This window comes from Gordionus sp. m RMFG-2023, chromosome 2, assembly GCF_954871325.1.
Source record: "Gordionus sp. m RMFG-2023 chromosome 2, tfGorSpeb1-WG-v2, whole genome shotgun sequence".
Lineage (NCBI taxonomy): Eukaryota > Metazoa > Nematomorpha > Gordioida > Chordodea > Parachordodidae > Gordionus > Gordionus sp. m RMFG-2023.
Window position 1 is genome coordinate 32228224 of NC_088776.1, and position 18752 is coordinate 32246975.

Genomic DNA, 18752 nt, shown 5'->3' on the forward strand with positions numbered 1-18752 from the left:
CGAAAAATTTTCATAGCTGTTATTATTTCTTTGACATTTTAATAATAATTATTAAAATGTCAAAGAAATAATTTATATAAGTTGAGAATCAGACCATACCCTACAAATAGATGCCAACTATAAAGAGACAACACATATTTTAATATAAATTTAAACCCAAAAATGTTAAGATTTCAATGAATATTATAAATAGCCCCCATTGCCTACTCTAAACGCTATTCATATAATTTTGTATTAACATATACTATATATGTTTTTAAATATAAATTCATCAACAATTCTTAAAATATATATATACATCTCATAGAATACTGCAATTTTTAAGCCCAATAAAAAAATATAATTTTAAAAACAAATAACATAATTAATTTATATTGTTGACGATTTAATGACCAATTTATGTTAATATTTTTTATATAATAATAATTGTCCCTTATAATTAAATATTTTTGAGATATTCATTTTATTTATAAAATATCTATATAATTTCCCAAAAATATCGGATCGGGCCGATACCTTTAAAAAACGATTCGATCTTATTACTTTTCTTTTTTTGTTATTTTATGCATATTTATTTTACATTAATAATATTTTCTAAATAATTTTTTTTAAACAATGCAAATTCAACAACACCCATTAAATTTTATTTATTTTTTAAAATAGATTTATAATATTTTAAAAGTTTTTTTATAAAAATATAATGGAACACCCAAAGTTTTATTTATTCTAAATCTTTTTTAATAATAACGCCAATTTTATAATCTATACTTTAAATAAAAGAATTTTTTTAAATATGGTATCTGAATTATGAAAATATTTTACAAAAGATAAAGATAATTTTGCAAAATGCATTATCTGCGGAATTCTAATTTCACGGGGAGGAATAATGAAAAATTCATTTAATACTACCAATATCCGTAAACTTTTTTTAATTATTGTAGAAATAAAAAAATTAAATTAAATGCATAATTCGATTTTTTGCATAAAAAATATTGATTTCCTAATTACATATGGTTCAAAGTAGGGTGGTGAAAAATAAATATAAATATCGGATTGGGTTTGAGCCAATATCGGAAAATATTGGATCGGATCAGTGAAAAGTATATGAATCGATACAGCCCTAATCAAAATAGAATATATTAAAGAAAAAAAATAAGAATATATTTTAAAAAATAGATAAAATGCTAGAGGGTGCCTCCGACTGATCACATCTTTGATTGATATACAGTGAGATCTACATATCTCAATTGATATCATTGAAGGAAGTAAAAACCTTCCTGAGGATCACTTGAAATTAAAAGCATATCCCAGTGTCTTGAAAAAATTCCAGGCTCTAGATCCAATTTTACCGATTATGTCAGAAACAATGGCCGGATTAATGTGATATTAGGTATGTTACTATATTTATAAATTTCCGCTCCAACCATAGTTGAAGCTAATGGAAGGGGCAAAATGGTCAAAGCATGTGTAATCCCAGGCTAAAATTCCGTTACTTCCTGAAATGAGAGCCATTTCATCTTGCCTAATATTCTTACGGACGAAATGGAACACAAATAATATATATTTTTTTAAAATAAGAATGCTTATTATTTTAGTCCCATAGTGTTCCTTTTCAGATACATAGTTGTCTTTTGCAATTTGGTAGTTTCTTTTTCAATATTAATTAGATCCGGATAGGACATGTTTTTATATGTTTAAAAAAGAACACTAAGTCACTAAAAAAGGTAGATATTCAGAGTCGAAAAATAGCCTTAAGAAAAATTTTAAATTTTATGTTAAATCACCATGGCTAAAATGAACGAATGGATAAAAGACTAACTCATGCCATATCTGTGTTTTGGTGGGATTAGGCAAGAGGTAAAAAATTTTATTTTTCCAAACATATTTGATAATAACGAAATCAGGCATATCTTTATGGCTATTGCTGCTGCTTCGCAGTTAATTCTAGAAATTAGTTTGATTGAAAATTACCTTAAAATATGCTGACCACAGACGGGGGTTCGATTTCAAGGGGGAGTTGTTGACATGTTGTCTCCTTTGAACCAATTTGCCATTTAAAAGAATAGAAATAACATTTGATTTTGGTAAAAATGTAATCCGATTTTTAAAAAAAATTATTATTTAAGTTTAGAAGTGCATTACAATTTGAATTAAATTGATTAATTTTATCCCTTAAACTATGAGCTAAGGTAGGGTTCGGGTTCGAGTTAGCATAAAGGATAAGATAAGCAATAAATAATTTTCCAATTTGAACATTAAATCTCTTGATATAATACTTACCAAACTAAATATGGAATAAGAAAACCTTATGTATGATAATAGGATTAGTATATAATATATGAGCTAGAGGTTATTTTTTATTTACTTGATTTCGCTTAAACTTGATTTTTTAAAAAAAAGATAATACTGATTTTTTAAGAATTGTAAAGTATTTTTGGAACAGTCCTAATTTAAAATAAAGTGCCTTACATTAGTTAAGATAAAATCATCACAGTTAGAGGACGGTGCAATTTTTGATCATATTTTGAAATATTATGTGTTTATATTTAAGGAGACAATTTTTTTTATTATCTTTAGAAGTAGGGATTTTTACTTTCTATTTCAAATGTGAATTGAATATTTTTATAGAAAGAGTTTAGTCGTTTTAAGAAAATTAAGTTATTTTGCGCTACATGGTCATGAAAAAAATTAAATATGATTTATTTAACATAATTAATTTCAGCTTTGGATTTATCGATGGTGATCTACTAAGTGACTCCAAAAAGTAAGCCGAAGTAGAAGGATGTAATAATTCACCTATGTAGTTTGAATACAGTCTTATGGGTTAGCTACATCAGGGTAACCCTTAGTTAGGACTGCAAATAATATTAGCATCTGTGTGTGATCGTTTTTATTACTTATAAAATGTGGCCATGGAATCTTAGAATGCTTTTAGAAATCAAATTTTCTAGATATCTAAGAGATTGTTCAAAAAGCGTCAAAAATTTGGGTAATGGTTATGATTAAAGAAGGAAGGAAGGAAGGAAGGAAGGAAGGAAGGAAGGAAGGAAGGAAGGAAGGAAGGAAGGAAGGAAGGAAGGAAGGAAGGAAGGAAGGAAGGAAGATGAAAAATTTGCCCGAGACTTTTTTTGGAAGGAATGTGATCAGAGAAAATTAAAAGATCTAAAAAAATTTTTAGAAATTATTACAATAATATACCAATTATTTTGTAAAAATGTAAATAATCAATTATTTATTTTAAAAATAATATATATATATATTATTTATATAAAATAAATTATATCAGAATTAAATATATTCTTTAAAAAGAAATAAAAATTTTTTATTGCTCTAGCTCCACTAATAAAAACCTAAAAATTATACTCGAAAAATATAAACCTAGGCAATTTTTTCTAAATAATTAAATTATAATTTAAAATTGACCCCTGAAATTTCCAAAATATTTTAAAACTAATTCTTATTTCCCATTTGAACAAGGTTTTATATATTTAAGTATTTTTTAACCATCGTCCCCAGCCTTGCTATGGTCCGCACAAACAGTAGTCAGAGTGAAATTCTTAAAATTAGAATCGTAGTATAGCCCGTTCATGTAAAAATTCTGATATCCTCCAGTTTGATAGTTGGGGTAATACATAGCAGAAAGATCTCCGTTTTGTTGAGCCTGACTTAGTTGCTGTTGGTCGTAATAACCAAAGGTTTGCTGTTGTGGGTGCTGCATAGTCGTTTGTTGGAAAGGAACGAGTGGATGAGACGAAGAAAGGGGGGCAGAGTTGTTAAAGGCTTGAATAGGTGGGTGAACATGTTGTTGCAATTGAATTATTTTAAGAGGAGGAGGTTGATCTAAATGTTTTTATTTTAATTTTCTGATAAAATGTGGATAATGATTTGATCCTTAATAATTCATAAATTTAGTTTTAAAAATACTGTCAATTAATTTTAAAAAATACAAGTATATTAACTAACAAATCTCGTGTTAGTGCTATTTCCCTATCCACTAATTTTATTTATCTTATTTACTCGTTCATTTTTAAAATATGATATTTAGCGTCAGTAATACCTGGTATGGGCACCAATTTCAAATTCTTTAAATTTGTTTTTCTTAAAATATCCATTAATTTGAGAGCATTATTTGCAAAACCCTTTAATCATATTATGCTACAAAATTTGAAGAGTTTTTTTACAGATCTGAACATATAAATGGCCAAGTCTCATTTATACTTATAGTAGTCTTGAAGTGGGCCGTTAGCCCAGCCGGTGGTAACTTCATCAATATAATACCCGTGGCCTTAAAAATATTCATGTTTATTTACTCTCTTTTTTCCTCTTTTGCCTGATCACAAGAATAAAATGAATTTAGAAATAATTTTAAAAAAAAATTGGGAATATTCATTTTTATAGCATATTTTGTGATAAAAAAACATATTTTAAATTATCAGTTATTGCTAATTATTTAAACTTAATGCGTAACATAAAAATTGAGAATAAAATAAATATTTTCAGTTTGAGATTTTTCCCAAATAAGCTTAAATTTGGGGTGTGTACCGCAGCAGGCCATGGGCCTAGATCTAAAAATAATTGCCAAGCCGGGGTAGGGTTTGTGTCAAAAAATATCTGCAATGTTAGAGATTAAATACTTGTTGTTTCCTTATAATCCTAAAATTATAATATTATTTAAGTGACAATTTCTAAAAGTTATTATTCTAATTATAATATTATTTAGAACTAATGCATAACATTTAAATAGAGAATAAAATAAATATTTTCAGTTTGAGATTTCTTCCCTAATAAGCTTAAATTCGGGCGGCGTGCTGCAGTAGGCCAAGAGTCTATATCAACAATTGCCAAGCCGCGTGAGGGGTTGTGCCAAAAAAATTCTGCAATGTTAGAAATTTAAATACCACTTGTAATATATTCTTTATAATATATTTAAGTCATAATTTCTAAAAATTATTATTCAATTAAAATATCATTTAGTACTTAATTGTCTCTTAGGCAGACTAGAAAATAAAAATCAATTTGATTTAAACACGATCTAAATTATGTGATTTTTTAAAAATCATTAATTGAAATCAAATTTTTTTTATATCAAAATTAAAAAATAATTAACAAAAATGCTCACCTACTAATCACCTGACCACCATCATTACCTTTTGAATATTATTTATACTTATCTTAATAGTTTAATAAGTAGAAATTATTTAGCGGCCTTTACTATGTGTAAAAATCATTATAATGATGAATTTTTTTTATATCAAAAGACTTTTTTCTATAGAATATATTACGAATTTATTGTCTTGAAGCTAATAAATTATATTTCTCTACCTTCAAAATAATCATGTTCTCTTTCTTTTGAGCACCCTTATAATACCTATCCACATCATATTATAATTATTAAAAATGTAGTGTTTTTAGAAATAATCCTGTGATAAATTTTTCTCAAATATTAATGGCTGATAAAAATAAGATTTATATAATGCGTGAATGACTGGTTATATTTTTCCAAAGGAAATTTTAATTAATCTCGAGAAATGTTATGCCAGTGGAAACAATAGACATTAGAGATCTGCATGGCTCGACCTGCGCAAAAGCGTGGCCAACAAGTCGGGCAATAAATGGAGATGAGAAACTTTAGCAAAATATTTTCCTGAGTCGATCCTAAATTCTGGAAATTCATTTAAATCTTGAATAAATCAAAATTATGAATATCCTTTACAGAATAATTAAGTAAAGGTCCTTGTATTTTTATACCTGAGCAAGAACCTTTTTCAAATTCTTGATGGATTCACTTGAGCCGAAGCGTACTGATGCCAATACATATAATTCTTCACGTTGAATATTACACTTAATAGTTTTATTTTCAATGGGCTTTTATTTTTTTCCGATATTTTAATTCTTAAGTATTTTTCCTCCCAAAGGCTTTTTTCCGGGATTCCTTTAGAAATTTTATGTGCTAGACAACTTATATTATCATATTTAATTAAAATAACTCTCTTTTACAAGTTGGTGGGATTTTTAATGTGGCCAGAAAATTTAATTTAAAAAATTTAATAAATGCAATTAAAAGAGGAAAGAATACATAAATAAGTCATTTATAACAATTTACCAAATTTACTATCATTTAACAGAATAAATCTCTAATTCATATTCTAAAATTAATATGATTAATTATTAAACTAATACTATTAATCTTAAATTAGTTAAAATAAGCCGAATTATGAGAGTTGTTAGTATTCATTTATAGCAATCGGTAATAGCAGGCTATTTTTTTGAAAAATAGGGGTGGCAGTAGCACGTTCGAGGCTTATTTATTTTCACTTAAATATAACTATAAAAAGAAAATTAATTTGTTAATTCATAATTACGTTAAAAATTTTAACTTTTACAATAATTTAATTTTAAAATTTAAATATATTTCGAAATATAAATTAATGCTTTTTATACAAATATTTTTGGTTCTATTCAAGTTTATTGGGGAAAAAATTACTTCCCTTAATGAATGTTAATACCTAACAAATTCTTTCAAAGGATGATATTATTAACTCAATCAATTATCATTTAAAAATCTATTAACTTAGTAAATATCAAGCCCTGTTTATAAAAAAAAGGAGTAGCGCTACCTTTTTATACATTAACGGCTTGAGGTAGCTCAAAAGTAGTTTTAACAACACTGTCAAATATACAACAAAAATTCAATCACTCGGTGAAAATCATTGGTTACGGTATTCCCCTAAATAATATTTTCAAAGCTTACATATGAATAAATATATCAAAACAAAACATTTAGATTTTTTAAAATTTTGATATTAAAAAACTTAATTATTAAATATATTGAAAAAATATTCTCGAATATGTAATGGCATCATTAAGTTAAGTGTTTGAGGAACATGATATTAAGAATTTATCTTAAAAACTTATGTGCTAATTCTTTTATATTTAAGAATAATATATTTAATTTTCAGAAAATTTGCTCAAAACGTGATAATATATATGGAATGAAGATACTTTACTTTGACAAAGTACAGTCTGATTTTGCTGAAGGGTTAAGTTTTTCATTTGTGAATTAAGCTCTTCGTATTTACAGGCCAAATATTCCAATTGCCGTTTATAATCTTCGCATTTCTCGCTTAGGTTGCCTATAGAGCTATCCTATTTTGCATATAAATTATATATTATTCAAATAGAGTTCAGCCAGGCAAAATACAAATTTCGAAGTTTTAAGAAAAATACAGATTTAGTCTCTTAGCAAAGTATTTAAATATTGTATTTATACATATTATTATTTAAAGTAAAATGAATCATTAACTCAAAGAAAATACAAATTAAAAATATACTGAATATAGCCGAAAAACTAAAAAATAATAAAATTTCTACATTAGAGATATGATTAAAATAGTCTGTAATTTTAATGAGATAAGTAAAAGATGTGATTTAAGTCCTTAAAAGTTCTCAAAAATATTTTAGATGTTACTAAGTAAGAATGAGTCAAATAATCCTATTTAAATTATATTTTAATTGGGTATTACAACTTAAAAGCAATGGCGTAGCTAGTTTTAAGGTTGGGATAACGGCAAAAAATAATAATTATTTTTTAGATCGTCTCGAAATTGTTTATAAATTTTTTACTTTTATATTTAAATCAATAAATACAATGTAACTGGAAATAATAATATCATATAACAAATCAATAAATTTTGATTCATATTTTCAAAAATTAACCAAAATTATTTTTTAATATTAAAAAATTAAAGCTTTTTATAGTTTAAAAAAATAATAAAATTCAAAACTTTTTGCTTTTATTTTCAAGCACAGTTAGATGACTGTTAAAACGTAAATTATCTTGATATCAGCATGCTTAAATTAAATTTAGGCAATCTGAGCAAGCTCTTGTCCCTCCCTCCATAGAAACTACTCCGATAAAACGACCCATTATAATTTAATAAAAATTAGAATAGATTTTAAGGAAAAAAATTAATAAACTTTTTCTTTAATGGTATTTTCGTATTTCTTGGTGACATAATCTATTTGATCCATCTTATAGTTATCTTTTTTAAGATTGGCATTATCGAATTGTTTGAGAATAAAGGCTTTATATTTAATTTAACATATTTATCATCTATTAGGATAATATAGGCCATCAAAAATATAAAGTAAATGAAATAAAGCAGACCCGCATGCACCATCGTTTTCCTAATATTTAATTTTTTAAAAAATAGGCCTGCAAAGTGTAAATTCAATTTTCCCTAAGTCCTTGTAAAAATATAAATTAAACAAATTTGTAAAGTGAAATAGAATAGAAATCAGTAATTATGCTATTTTAATCCCGGAAAATATTTTCTCATTTAATCTTTACAAAAAAGGCAAAATAAATTTTCAGGTCTGAGCCAGGCTTGTCCTGAATAACTTATTCGAGCTATTTGCGGGCTCCCTTATATGAAATCGGTTATGGTTGGCTAGATAGGTGGGAATTTTTTAAAAAACGCTGGCCTAAAAAATATGTCCGATAATTAAATAAAGTAAATATTTTTAATTATATTTGTGGGTTGTAATGTAATATTTGTATACCGTAAAGCTTATATTAATTGCAAAAATATTTTAAGGTCATTATTCGTTAATAACTATCTAAAGTAGCGATTTAGAATACCATTAATTCAATATAACGAAAGCGTATTCTAATAAATAAAAATTACTTTCATAAAAATTGAAAATCTTCATAAATTCCTGATCTAGCACGCATAGATCAATAATAATAATACAAGTCTCAGGATTTTCAATGTTGTCGCCTATATTTTCTTTCGCTAAAACGTTGTTTAAACATTTTTCTATGTTTTGATCTGTCATTATACGTTCGAATTCCCTAAGCTGACACAATTGATTGACGTAATTCTCTGAACCCAGTCTCTTGTTGACTATACCCTTCAGATTTTCCCTTGTAAGGATTAAATTTCAAAAAATTTAAATCTTGCAGTACTAAAGGAAAAATTTCTTCCTATCCCGTATTTTTAATAGATGTATATATAATTATAGAAATAATAATACTGGCTTTCTTTCGAGGTCTGGTCATCTCCTTGCAACACGCATAGCCCGAATGCAAAAGCAGCGAGGCCTTGTACTGCTCGGGAAAGAGTTGGAGCATTGACTTCGTGTTCTGAAGAGATTTGGGCTGTGAGCTTATTGTTATTTTTGAATTAGTTAATAAAAAATTATCATAAATATATTTTTCATAAAAATTAAACGAAGATATATAATATAATATTAGAATTAAATACCTTTAAGTAATTTGCAAAATAGAAAATAATTTGATTGATTATTAATCAATTAGTAAAAATATTTAATATTATGAAATTAGAATACAAATGTAATGTTTCCGTTAATTGTTTTGGCACCGTATGGATCAGACAAAAAAGCTTTTACGCATGCACTAGAACCAGCCAACCAATGAGAAAGAAAAATTAACATTCCAATTTTGGAGTGGAGGTTTTTGGTCTAAAATGATAATAAATGAAAATATGTTTATTTTTAGCGTTAAATTTTTTTTACAAATATTTAAAACTTAAAATATTTTATAAATTTGTAATGGTTTATTAAAAATTTTTTGTTAAATTTGTGAAAGTTTTAAAATTTTGTCAAATTTTTAAAACATATGAAAAATTATGCTTGAAATAAAATGATGTGATTCAAATCATTACTTTGATTTTTAAAACAATAATCTAAATCTGCCAACTTATTTTTGATATATAGCCCAAAAAAGTGCTAAATTTTAAAAATTACAGCATTTGTTTAACGTATTAATACCACTAACTTTCCTATAAAAATACGATTACGATTTGAATATTTGCATTATTCGTATTTTTAAATCGAATAATTGTATTATTCGTCGTATGTATAATATAATTATTCAATTTGATTCTTCGAATGATTCGATCATTAAATTCTTTCAAAATATATTCAAAAATGAAAAAATGGATTATTATAATTTTATAAAGTGATTTATAGGTGTGGAAAAAAGTAAAATGTTCCACAAGCAACATGTTAAATTTAAAATAATTTCACATGTTTAGTAATAAAATTTTGACTATTTATGAATAATTTTAAATATTTACAAATAATTTCAAATATTTACAAATAATTTCAAATATTTAGGAATAATTTTGACTATTTATGAAAATTTAAATATTTACAAATAATTTTGAATATTTATAAGTAATTTAGAATACATACAAATTACTTCGAATAATTTGAAATTATACGAATAATTCGATCAAATAGTAGTTAAAAACTTATTCGACAGATAGCAAATTTTCCAGCCGACTCGGGCTATTTAACAACACTAGTGCTATCATCCTTATTTCAGTAAAAAATTTCAAATTCTAAATAAAAACCTTTTTAAGATTATCCATCAAACATTGCAACAGGGAAATATCGGCCATTTCTTTACCTACTTCGACACTTTCAACCTTATTTTCTTTCTCATTCTTTTCAGATCGAAAATTTTCGTTGGAAGAATTCAAAGCTTTTAGCCGAACTTTTTGCAAAATTTCCCGATTATCTCTTTTTATACTTCAAAAAAACAATATAATTATTTACAATCGGGTAAATTTTAAAAAAAATTCAAACTTTTTTGTATTTTGATTAGATGCCGAATTAGAAATAGTATAGGAAAGTGCTAGAGATGCGAACCAACAATTCATGTTATTACATTTAGCGCTACGGCTTATTTCTTTTTCTTGTTCGGTGTTAAGCAGGGCGTGTATAAGGATACGACCGGTGTTTACTTATTATAAATAATAGATGTATAAATAATTTGAATACTTTTTATTGACAAATAACAATAAGAATAATTAAGGTTCCTATTCTATTTTTTTAAATCACGTAAATATTAGTTGGATAAGCTTGACCAGTATAAATCAGTATGAGATGCAAAACGTTTTTGTTAAAATAAATTTTAAAGTTATAAGCTATAACTTGGCAAAATAATTTTGTCTACAAAATCAATTTTTTTAAAAATATTATAGATATAAATTATGTCTAAATAATTCAAAGGTAAACTTAAATGGAAATCTATATGCTCATACGAAGAATATATAAATATTAAAAAATAGTACCTTTGGTTGTAGATAAGAGAGACGATAATATTTCAGCTTGCAACTCAGAATTTTTATATAAGTATGAATGGAAAAAGTAAAGAATGCATCTTCGCAACCTCAAAGGCTTTCCTTCGTTTAACATGGAAGTCAACAAAATATCCAGAAATGGTCTAATCAGTCATGTGGGAAAAAAATATAAATTAACTTCAAATTTTGATAAATTTATTTTTCCTTTTTTAAATTTTAAATCAAATTAGTAAAATATCGATCAAATTATGACTCTGTATTCATTTTTTATGAAATTTGAGTTAAAAAGATGACCATTTTGAGTTTTTTTGACAATGACATTGAAAAGAAAATCGATGTAAAAATGTATTGAATTAACGTTTTTTGACAGTAGTCTGCAGCGACTTTTTCAATAGTTATAGCTACAGATTAGCTAAATTTTTTTAACGAGTAGTTTGTGTCAACTACATTAAAAAATAAAGCTATTGTGGGCATGCCTTTTAGCATAATGAAATTTATTACTGTTTGAAAAATTTACTAAGTGTTAAAGAGGTCAAAACATTGTTTGTTATCATCTCATCAATGGAAAGATTAATTCGCCTCTAAAAAAATGTTAGTTCATTAAAAACTCCGACCTCTCACCTCACAATATAAGAAAATAATTTAAATTATAGTTTTATGTAACTTTATAGATATATCTGGAGTTTGAAAACGAAAATGGATTCTGGTTCAAAAATCTGACTATAGATAAGCTACCTTTTTTCTAGGATAGCTTTTACTAGTAAGCTCTGCACGAGCTGCCGTAAGTCCGACCCGAGGCTCGAAAATTATATCATGAATATTCTCAATAATCATTTTATTTTATCGAAATATCAATCAGAATCATATGTCATTTTTCATTTAAATTTCCACTTCCCAAATTAACAATTTCCTATGAATGCTATTTGTATTGTGACTAGTTAAACTCTATTACTTACATACATCATTTTCTATGGTTAAATATAATGTTATACTAGGTTTTGCAACTTTATTTAACATTTGATAATAGACTATTTATGGAGGTTAAATATATTTTTGGTGGCAATATGTGAATAAATACACATAATTTTAATTTTACCTTAGATATTATACTAAACTCAAATTCCAAATTTTTTATCGAGTTAAAGTCAGACTGGGCGAAAAATTCGGGCTCGGGTGGAACAAAGTAAGATCAACAATAAAATTTAGATCAATCCAATGAACCGAAAAAATATTAATCCTATATTTCCCTCCTATTCTTTCTTTTTTTGCCTGATTGAATATCATAACTAAAAAATGGATTAAAACACAAGAAAAGTCTCTTTTTTTAAAAATGGGAAATATTTAGTATAAAAATAGAGAAAATCATTAAATTAGTATTATTGCTATACACTTAAATATAAAGCATATTTAATTAGAATTTTTTACAATTGGACTTTGCACCAATATTTTAGCTAAAAAATATTACGCAAGCATAGATATTTTGCTGAAAGATAACAGAAAGGTTTGAAAATTTATTAACGAGATCTCCAAGGTTGATTAATATTATTTTGGTAAAAATCTTAATTTAAAATCGACTGAATCGAGCCGTTTAACACATTTCAAAATGCATAGTTTCAAATTTTTTGAGGGGGCTCTTCAAAATTTTGATGGGGCTCAAACTCCCAATTGTTCCCCCAGAGTGACGCCACTGAGTTGTAGCTAAAGATAAGTTACATTTTTTTAAAATCGATTATATTATATTTTTTGATGAACTTAACTAGTTGAAACTTTTTAGAATTTATAAATTTTATTAAATAAGTATAAGTATAATTATAATTTAATTATTTAGGAGGTTCAAAGTGAAATGTTTTAATTTTTCAATTTATAGGCTTGTAAGCACTATTTTTAACTCTTCGTATATAAAAGGAAGCTATTTAAAGTAATCTATCGGGCAAACATGAAAATGTGTACTATAAAACTATTACTTAGGAGGATTTGAGGGAGCCATTAGATTTGAAAAAAATTCCTGGCCTTCTTGGCATCCTCTAATAATTTGAGCAGTCGTGTATATAGCCTAGTGATATTATATTTAAAAAGGAAAAATTTATAAATCAAAATAGCCTTTTCATTCCAATGTATATGGTCAAAATTTGAATAAATAAAAAATTCAAATTCCTTCTTTTTTGTAAATCAGAGGATCAATTATGTAACGATGATATACATACTATATGAAAATCCTTCATAGCGTAAACCATTTTTTAGGGCGTGACTTTTTGATGGTGTTATAATAAATAGTAATTACACCAAAAAATAAAATATCCAATTATGAAAATTAAAAACTTGAATCAAAAGGTTGGACGGAATTCCACTGGCCATAAGTATGTTGACAGTTATTTTTTGCAGCAAACTACTTTTAGTTATCGATTTCTGCGATGAAACGAGGGCGGAAGGCGTTAGTGTTTGAGAGACGAATAATTTGATTAACTAGTATAAATCATTTTTAGAATTTAATTTATCAAATATATTTATAAAATTGGATAAACCTTCAAAATGAGCGAAGTGTTTGCAACTTTTTGAGGGTTCAAGTCGTCTCCATCAGTATGTGGATTCAAATAATTATTTTCCGCTACCAGAGAAATTTGAAAGTCTCGGTCTGGATCGGTTTGATGTAATGAATCCAAAAATGGAATACCAAAGTTTTGAATGTAGTTCTGCTCCCGGAACAATGTTTGATTGGATATATTGTTTTTGAGCAAATTGAGTAAAAGTTTACAACAATCGCCCGTTATCACGCCTTTTTTAATAATAAAAACGAAATAATAAAATAGGTAATGAATGGAAGAGGGATCGGTAATCTGAGCTTAATTTTTAAAAAGATAATCATATTTTCTATTATAAGTTGAAATAAAGGATGGTTTATTAAAATTAAAATAACTATCAGTGTTATGAATAACATTCAATTTGTTTAGAGTGTAAAATAAATATGTCCAAATCCAATATGTTACTGAATCCTAAAAAAATATTTATCCGAGCATGTTTCTCCTATATATAGAATATAAATTTAATACAATAAAATTTATTTATCTTCAACAATAGATTAAATGTAATTGATTCAATATTTTATTAATCCAAAGACAGTTTATTTGTTTTAATATTGTAGGTTTATAAACTCCCCATTACATTTTAAACAAAAGAATATTTTTAAAGAAATATTTTGGCTTTAAATCTTCATTTTCTTAAATAAATATACTAAAATATATTTAAAAAAAGTAAGAATCAGCTATTTAAAAAACTGTAATCCAAAGTGGCAAGAAGTGGTCCTAGATCTGGTAAATATCTGGTATAAATAAATTAAGGGTCTTTAGCAAAATAATATTTTTAAAATAAAATATTCTGTTAAAGAAATATTAAATATATAAACAATGAAATTTTTTTCTAAATGGATTAAACAGAGACTGAGAATCAAAGATATTAAATATTTTTCAAGACATTTTTTACATATTAAATAGAATAATATTATATAAACCTCCATTGCTAAAATCCTCAATTTTCATGATACTTAAAACGTGTTCAAATCCATTCTCAAATGCAATAATTTTTTGAAGATCTTTGTCATCTTGTGATAAGTGGACTAATGATGTTAAAGCCTATAGTAAAATTTATTTAGGCTTGTTAAAAATTAATGGATATAAATTTATATATTTGCTATTGGAATATGGAATCCATGGGGATTTGGAAATTCTGGATTTAAATCATATATAAAAGATTTTTAAATTTTTAAAATCCAATTCAATTTGAAATGTATTCCAGCATGTGTAAAGTAAACCCTATAAATATCAATCTTAGTCATAAACTTTTGTGTATTTTTTAATAATAACAAAAAAAAATACTATCAATATATACTAACATATATAATAATTCGATGCATCTATGCTAATATAGGCTGTTATCTAATAACAAAATAAAATACTACCAATATATACTAATATATGTAATAATTCGATAGATCTATATTAATATAGGCTGTTATCATAACAAAAAAAATATTATCAATATATACTAATATATGTAATAATTCGATGGATCTATGTTAATATAGGCTGTTATCTAATAACAAAAAAATATTATCAATATATACTAATATATGTAATAATTCGATGGATCTATGTTAATATAGGCTATTATCTAGTGACAAAAAAAACAGCATCTGACTTTCCCATAACTCCACCACACTGCTCATTCCTCCATAAAATAAAGTGGCGGAAGTTGGGCGCATTTGGAGCGATGGTTGCTACAGCTCAATGAAGCAAGTCACTTGGGCCCTACGAAGTGGAAGCACTCGTACCGTCATGCTCGAAATCGTGTCTCATCGATTGGGATCCAGAAGTTGTTGCGGATCTCTTGTTCCAAAATTTGTCAGTTAACCTTTTTGCAGTCACGTTGGAGCCATTAACTGAATTATTTTGATGGACTCCCAAAGGCATTGGGGCCCCCTATGGTCGTTACGGCGCACTGGCTACGGATGTGATCATCAGGTTGCAGTTAAAGCAAAGTCGCTTTCTAGCTCCTTGGAATTGAATTATATTCTCCTTCTGCCATCCAGAACCGATATTTATTACATTATTTTTGGGAATGAGCGTGATCTGGACATAGTACTCCCCGAAATCCAATATAGTTGTGAATTGTTTTCATTGGAATTTTACAAAATTTTTTTACAACAAAGTATTGAAAGATTTTTATTTTTTTAATTAAAAATAAATTTACAAGAATTTTTTTTTTCAAACAAAAATAAAATTATGACACAAAATAAATATTATAATTTATTTGTTTATAGGAAAAAAAAATAAAAATAAATAAGGGGGAAAAAAATTTTTTTTGCCAAAAAAAACTAACCCAGACATGTGCATCGCAAAGTTCAAATACACTTAAATATTTCAAACATCACTACCGTTTTCCCTTTACCTCTTGCCCAGAAAATAAATTTTGGCCAATTTAAAGGGTGCAAAATATTTTTCCAAAGTTGATTTCGCTTCGGCTTATTTACAGTTACCTTTGAGGGAGGAAATTCGTAAATTGTTAACAATAAAGACTCCTAAAGGATTATTTGCCTTTTGTATGTTACAGTTTGGATTTAGTGTCAGCTCCGATTTTTCAGCGTACTATGGCATCAGTTTTAAAGGGCCTAGAAGGAGTTTTTTATTATATGGATGATGTGTTGATTACGGGAGTAACGTTGAAACAGCATAATAAAAGATTGGAAGAAGTTTTCAAGAGGATTCATGATATAGGTCTGAGGGCCAGCAGAGAAAAAGTGTTCTTGGGGTAACCGAGGTTATCTATTTAGGACATCAAATTAATGGGATGGAGGTAAAATCTCTTGACAAAAATTTAAAAATATTTCGAACATGAAGCAGTCAACCAAAAAAGCGGAGGTTTAATCGTTTTTGGTATGGTTAATTGTTATCATAGATTTTTGGATGATTTTGCAAGGATTGCCGTACCCTTATATAAATTATTACAAAAGGGAGTTTCTTTTGAGTGGGCAAGGAACAACAGATTGCGTTTGAAACATTGAAACGGGAAATTGGGAAAGAACCCATTTTGGTGTGATTTATTTTAAAATGATTTGGAAATAATATTAGCCGTGAACACTAGTTTGGAAAGATCGATTTTATTTTTTCAAGAGTTTTTAAGGAAGTGGAAACGCGATATTCTGTTATTGAACAGGAAGCGTTAGCCGTTATTTTTAATTAACCAAATGTAGGGAATATTTAATCGGGAAAAAATTTGTAATTTATACCGTTCATAAACCCTTAATTCATTTATTCAAAAAGGATAATAGAGAATTAATCTTGTCTCCCAGATTACAACGTTGGTTGCAGGCGCGTAACCAATGGAGGGTAAAGGGGGAAATCACCCCCTCCCCCATAGTAAATTTGACTGTTTTCATATATATCATTGTAGGCTAATAAAAATTTTACCACCCTTCCCACCCCCCAATCAAAATTTTACAAATATTTGAATATCAATTTTCCAACATATAACTTATTTATTATAAAAAAAATTTATTAAAATTTCCTTTCCTTGTGAGTACATTAACATTATTCAAAATTAGTGAGATAGAATTAATAAGTATTTTTAATAATAATTTAATTATTAATAAATATCTATAATTTTTTAAATATTTTCATTTTTACTTCCACTTTGTAGAAGAGAAGAAATAGAAATACAAAAGTTAAATAAGGCTGAGCATGAAAAAAGTAATATGCCCTCAGAAGCGATATCATTATTGAATTCAATTGATCAATCAGAGTTTATCATTGCTGCTAGTTGCATCAATAAATTATTTTCCTATAGCTCACTACTTTGTAGAAATTTACAAAAATTAAATTTAGATTTAGTTCAGGTAATTGATTTGGCGGAAAATATATATGAACAGGTAGATACAATAAAAATGAATGTAGATGAATATTTCCATAATATTTATCTAGACGTTGAATCGAAGGCTAAATTTTATGATATAACACTAATTAAACCTCGTCTAGCACCTAGGCAATTATTGAGATGTAAAATAAATATTGGCTCAACTGAAGAATATTATAAAATATCCATTATCCCATTCTTAGATACTTTTTTATCGCAAATAAAAGTACGGTTTTTAGATAAATAACAAGTCTTTAGCAATCTTCAAGTTTTATTACCCAAAGATCCTTCTTCGTTTTCCAATGCCACTATTAGTAAAATAAATATTTAGCAAAATTTTATTCCTATGATATTAATACTGAAATAAATTTAATCAGTGAATTCGATTGTGGTATAAATATTTACTACGTTTAGCTATTTTACCTGAGCATTCTAATGATGCGCTCAATCGGTGTAAAGAAACCTTGGCTCAATTTCCTAATATTTTGAAGTTGTTTTATATTCTTGCATGTATTAAACATGTACGAATGAAAGGACTTTTTCCAACTTGAGATGGTTGAAAACATATTTACGAAGTACTACTTCCGAATCTCGGCTAAATGCTTTAGCTCTGTTAAATATCCACAGAGATTTGGCTCCAACAACAAACGAAATTCTTGATGAATTGGCAACATTCCCATGAAAATTAAAAATCACATTATAATGATAGTATTTAATAAAATATTTTGTATAATATTGTATTTGATGAAGTTAAAAAAAACTTGTTTTTTAAATTATTTTCTAGTCAATATTTTATACACACTACTATTAGTATTTTCACAAAAAAATTATATTTTACTTATGTTATATGAGAATTTAGGCTGAGGCTAGTTTTTAAAGCAAATTTTATAAAAAAAATGACATTAAACTTTATTTCAAATTTACATTTAAAAAAACTTAATTAAATGTAATTTACCTAACTTAAAATAATAAAAAATAGGCTTGTAATATCCATAAGCACGAATTAGTAAATAATAGTTAATAATAGAAATATAATTATTATTAAATTATGAATAATAGAATAGCTAAAATATAAGACCCGACCAAAGGCTGGGGAAAAGCTGGCCGAAGGCCAGGTAAGGGGTGTTTGGAGGCGAAGGCCCAAAAAAAATCCCCCCGCCCCCCATAAGAAAATCCTGGATACGTCACTGGTTGGTTGTTATTAGTGGGAAATTTCAATGTGAAATTAGATATCGTCGA

General features: G+C 26.6%; 1 protein-coding gene across 1 annotated transcript in view; it reads right to left on the minus strand.

Annotated features, from left to right (window-relative positions):
* LOC135923228 (general vesicular transport factor p115-like) overlaps nt 1-18752 on the minus strand; it is a 28927-nt gene that overhangs the window by 5844 nt on the left and 4331 nt on the right. The window contains exons 7-19 of the mRNA XM_065457869.1: nt 14617-14737; nt 13634-13884; nt 13431-13574; nt 13076-13164; nt 11103-11254; nt 10615-10771; nt 10380-10557; nt 9352-9483; nt 9037-9167; nt 8688-8926; nt 7978-8084; nt 7008-7146; nt 3505-3840 (exon numbers count right to left, since the gene is read on the minus strand). Of these exons, the coding sequence (XP_065313941.1) occupies nt 3505-3840; nt 7008-7146; nt 7978-8084; nt 8688-8926; nt 9037-9167; nt 9352-9483; nt 10380-10557; nt 10615-10771; nt 11103-11254; nt 13076-13164; nt 13431-13574; nt 13634-13884; nt 14617-14737 (2176 nt within the window). The remainder of the gene's footprint in view (nt 1-3504; nt 3841-7007; nt 7147-7977; nt 8085-8687; nt 8927-9036; nt 9168-9351; nt 9484-10379; nt 10558-10614; nt 10772-11102; nt 11255-13075; nt 13165-13430; nt 13575-13633; nt 13885-14616; nt 14738-18752) is intronic.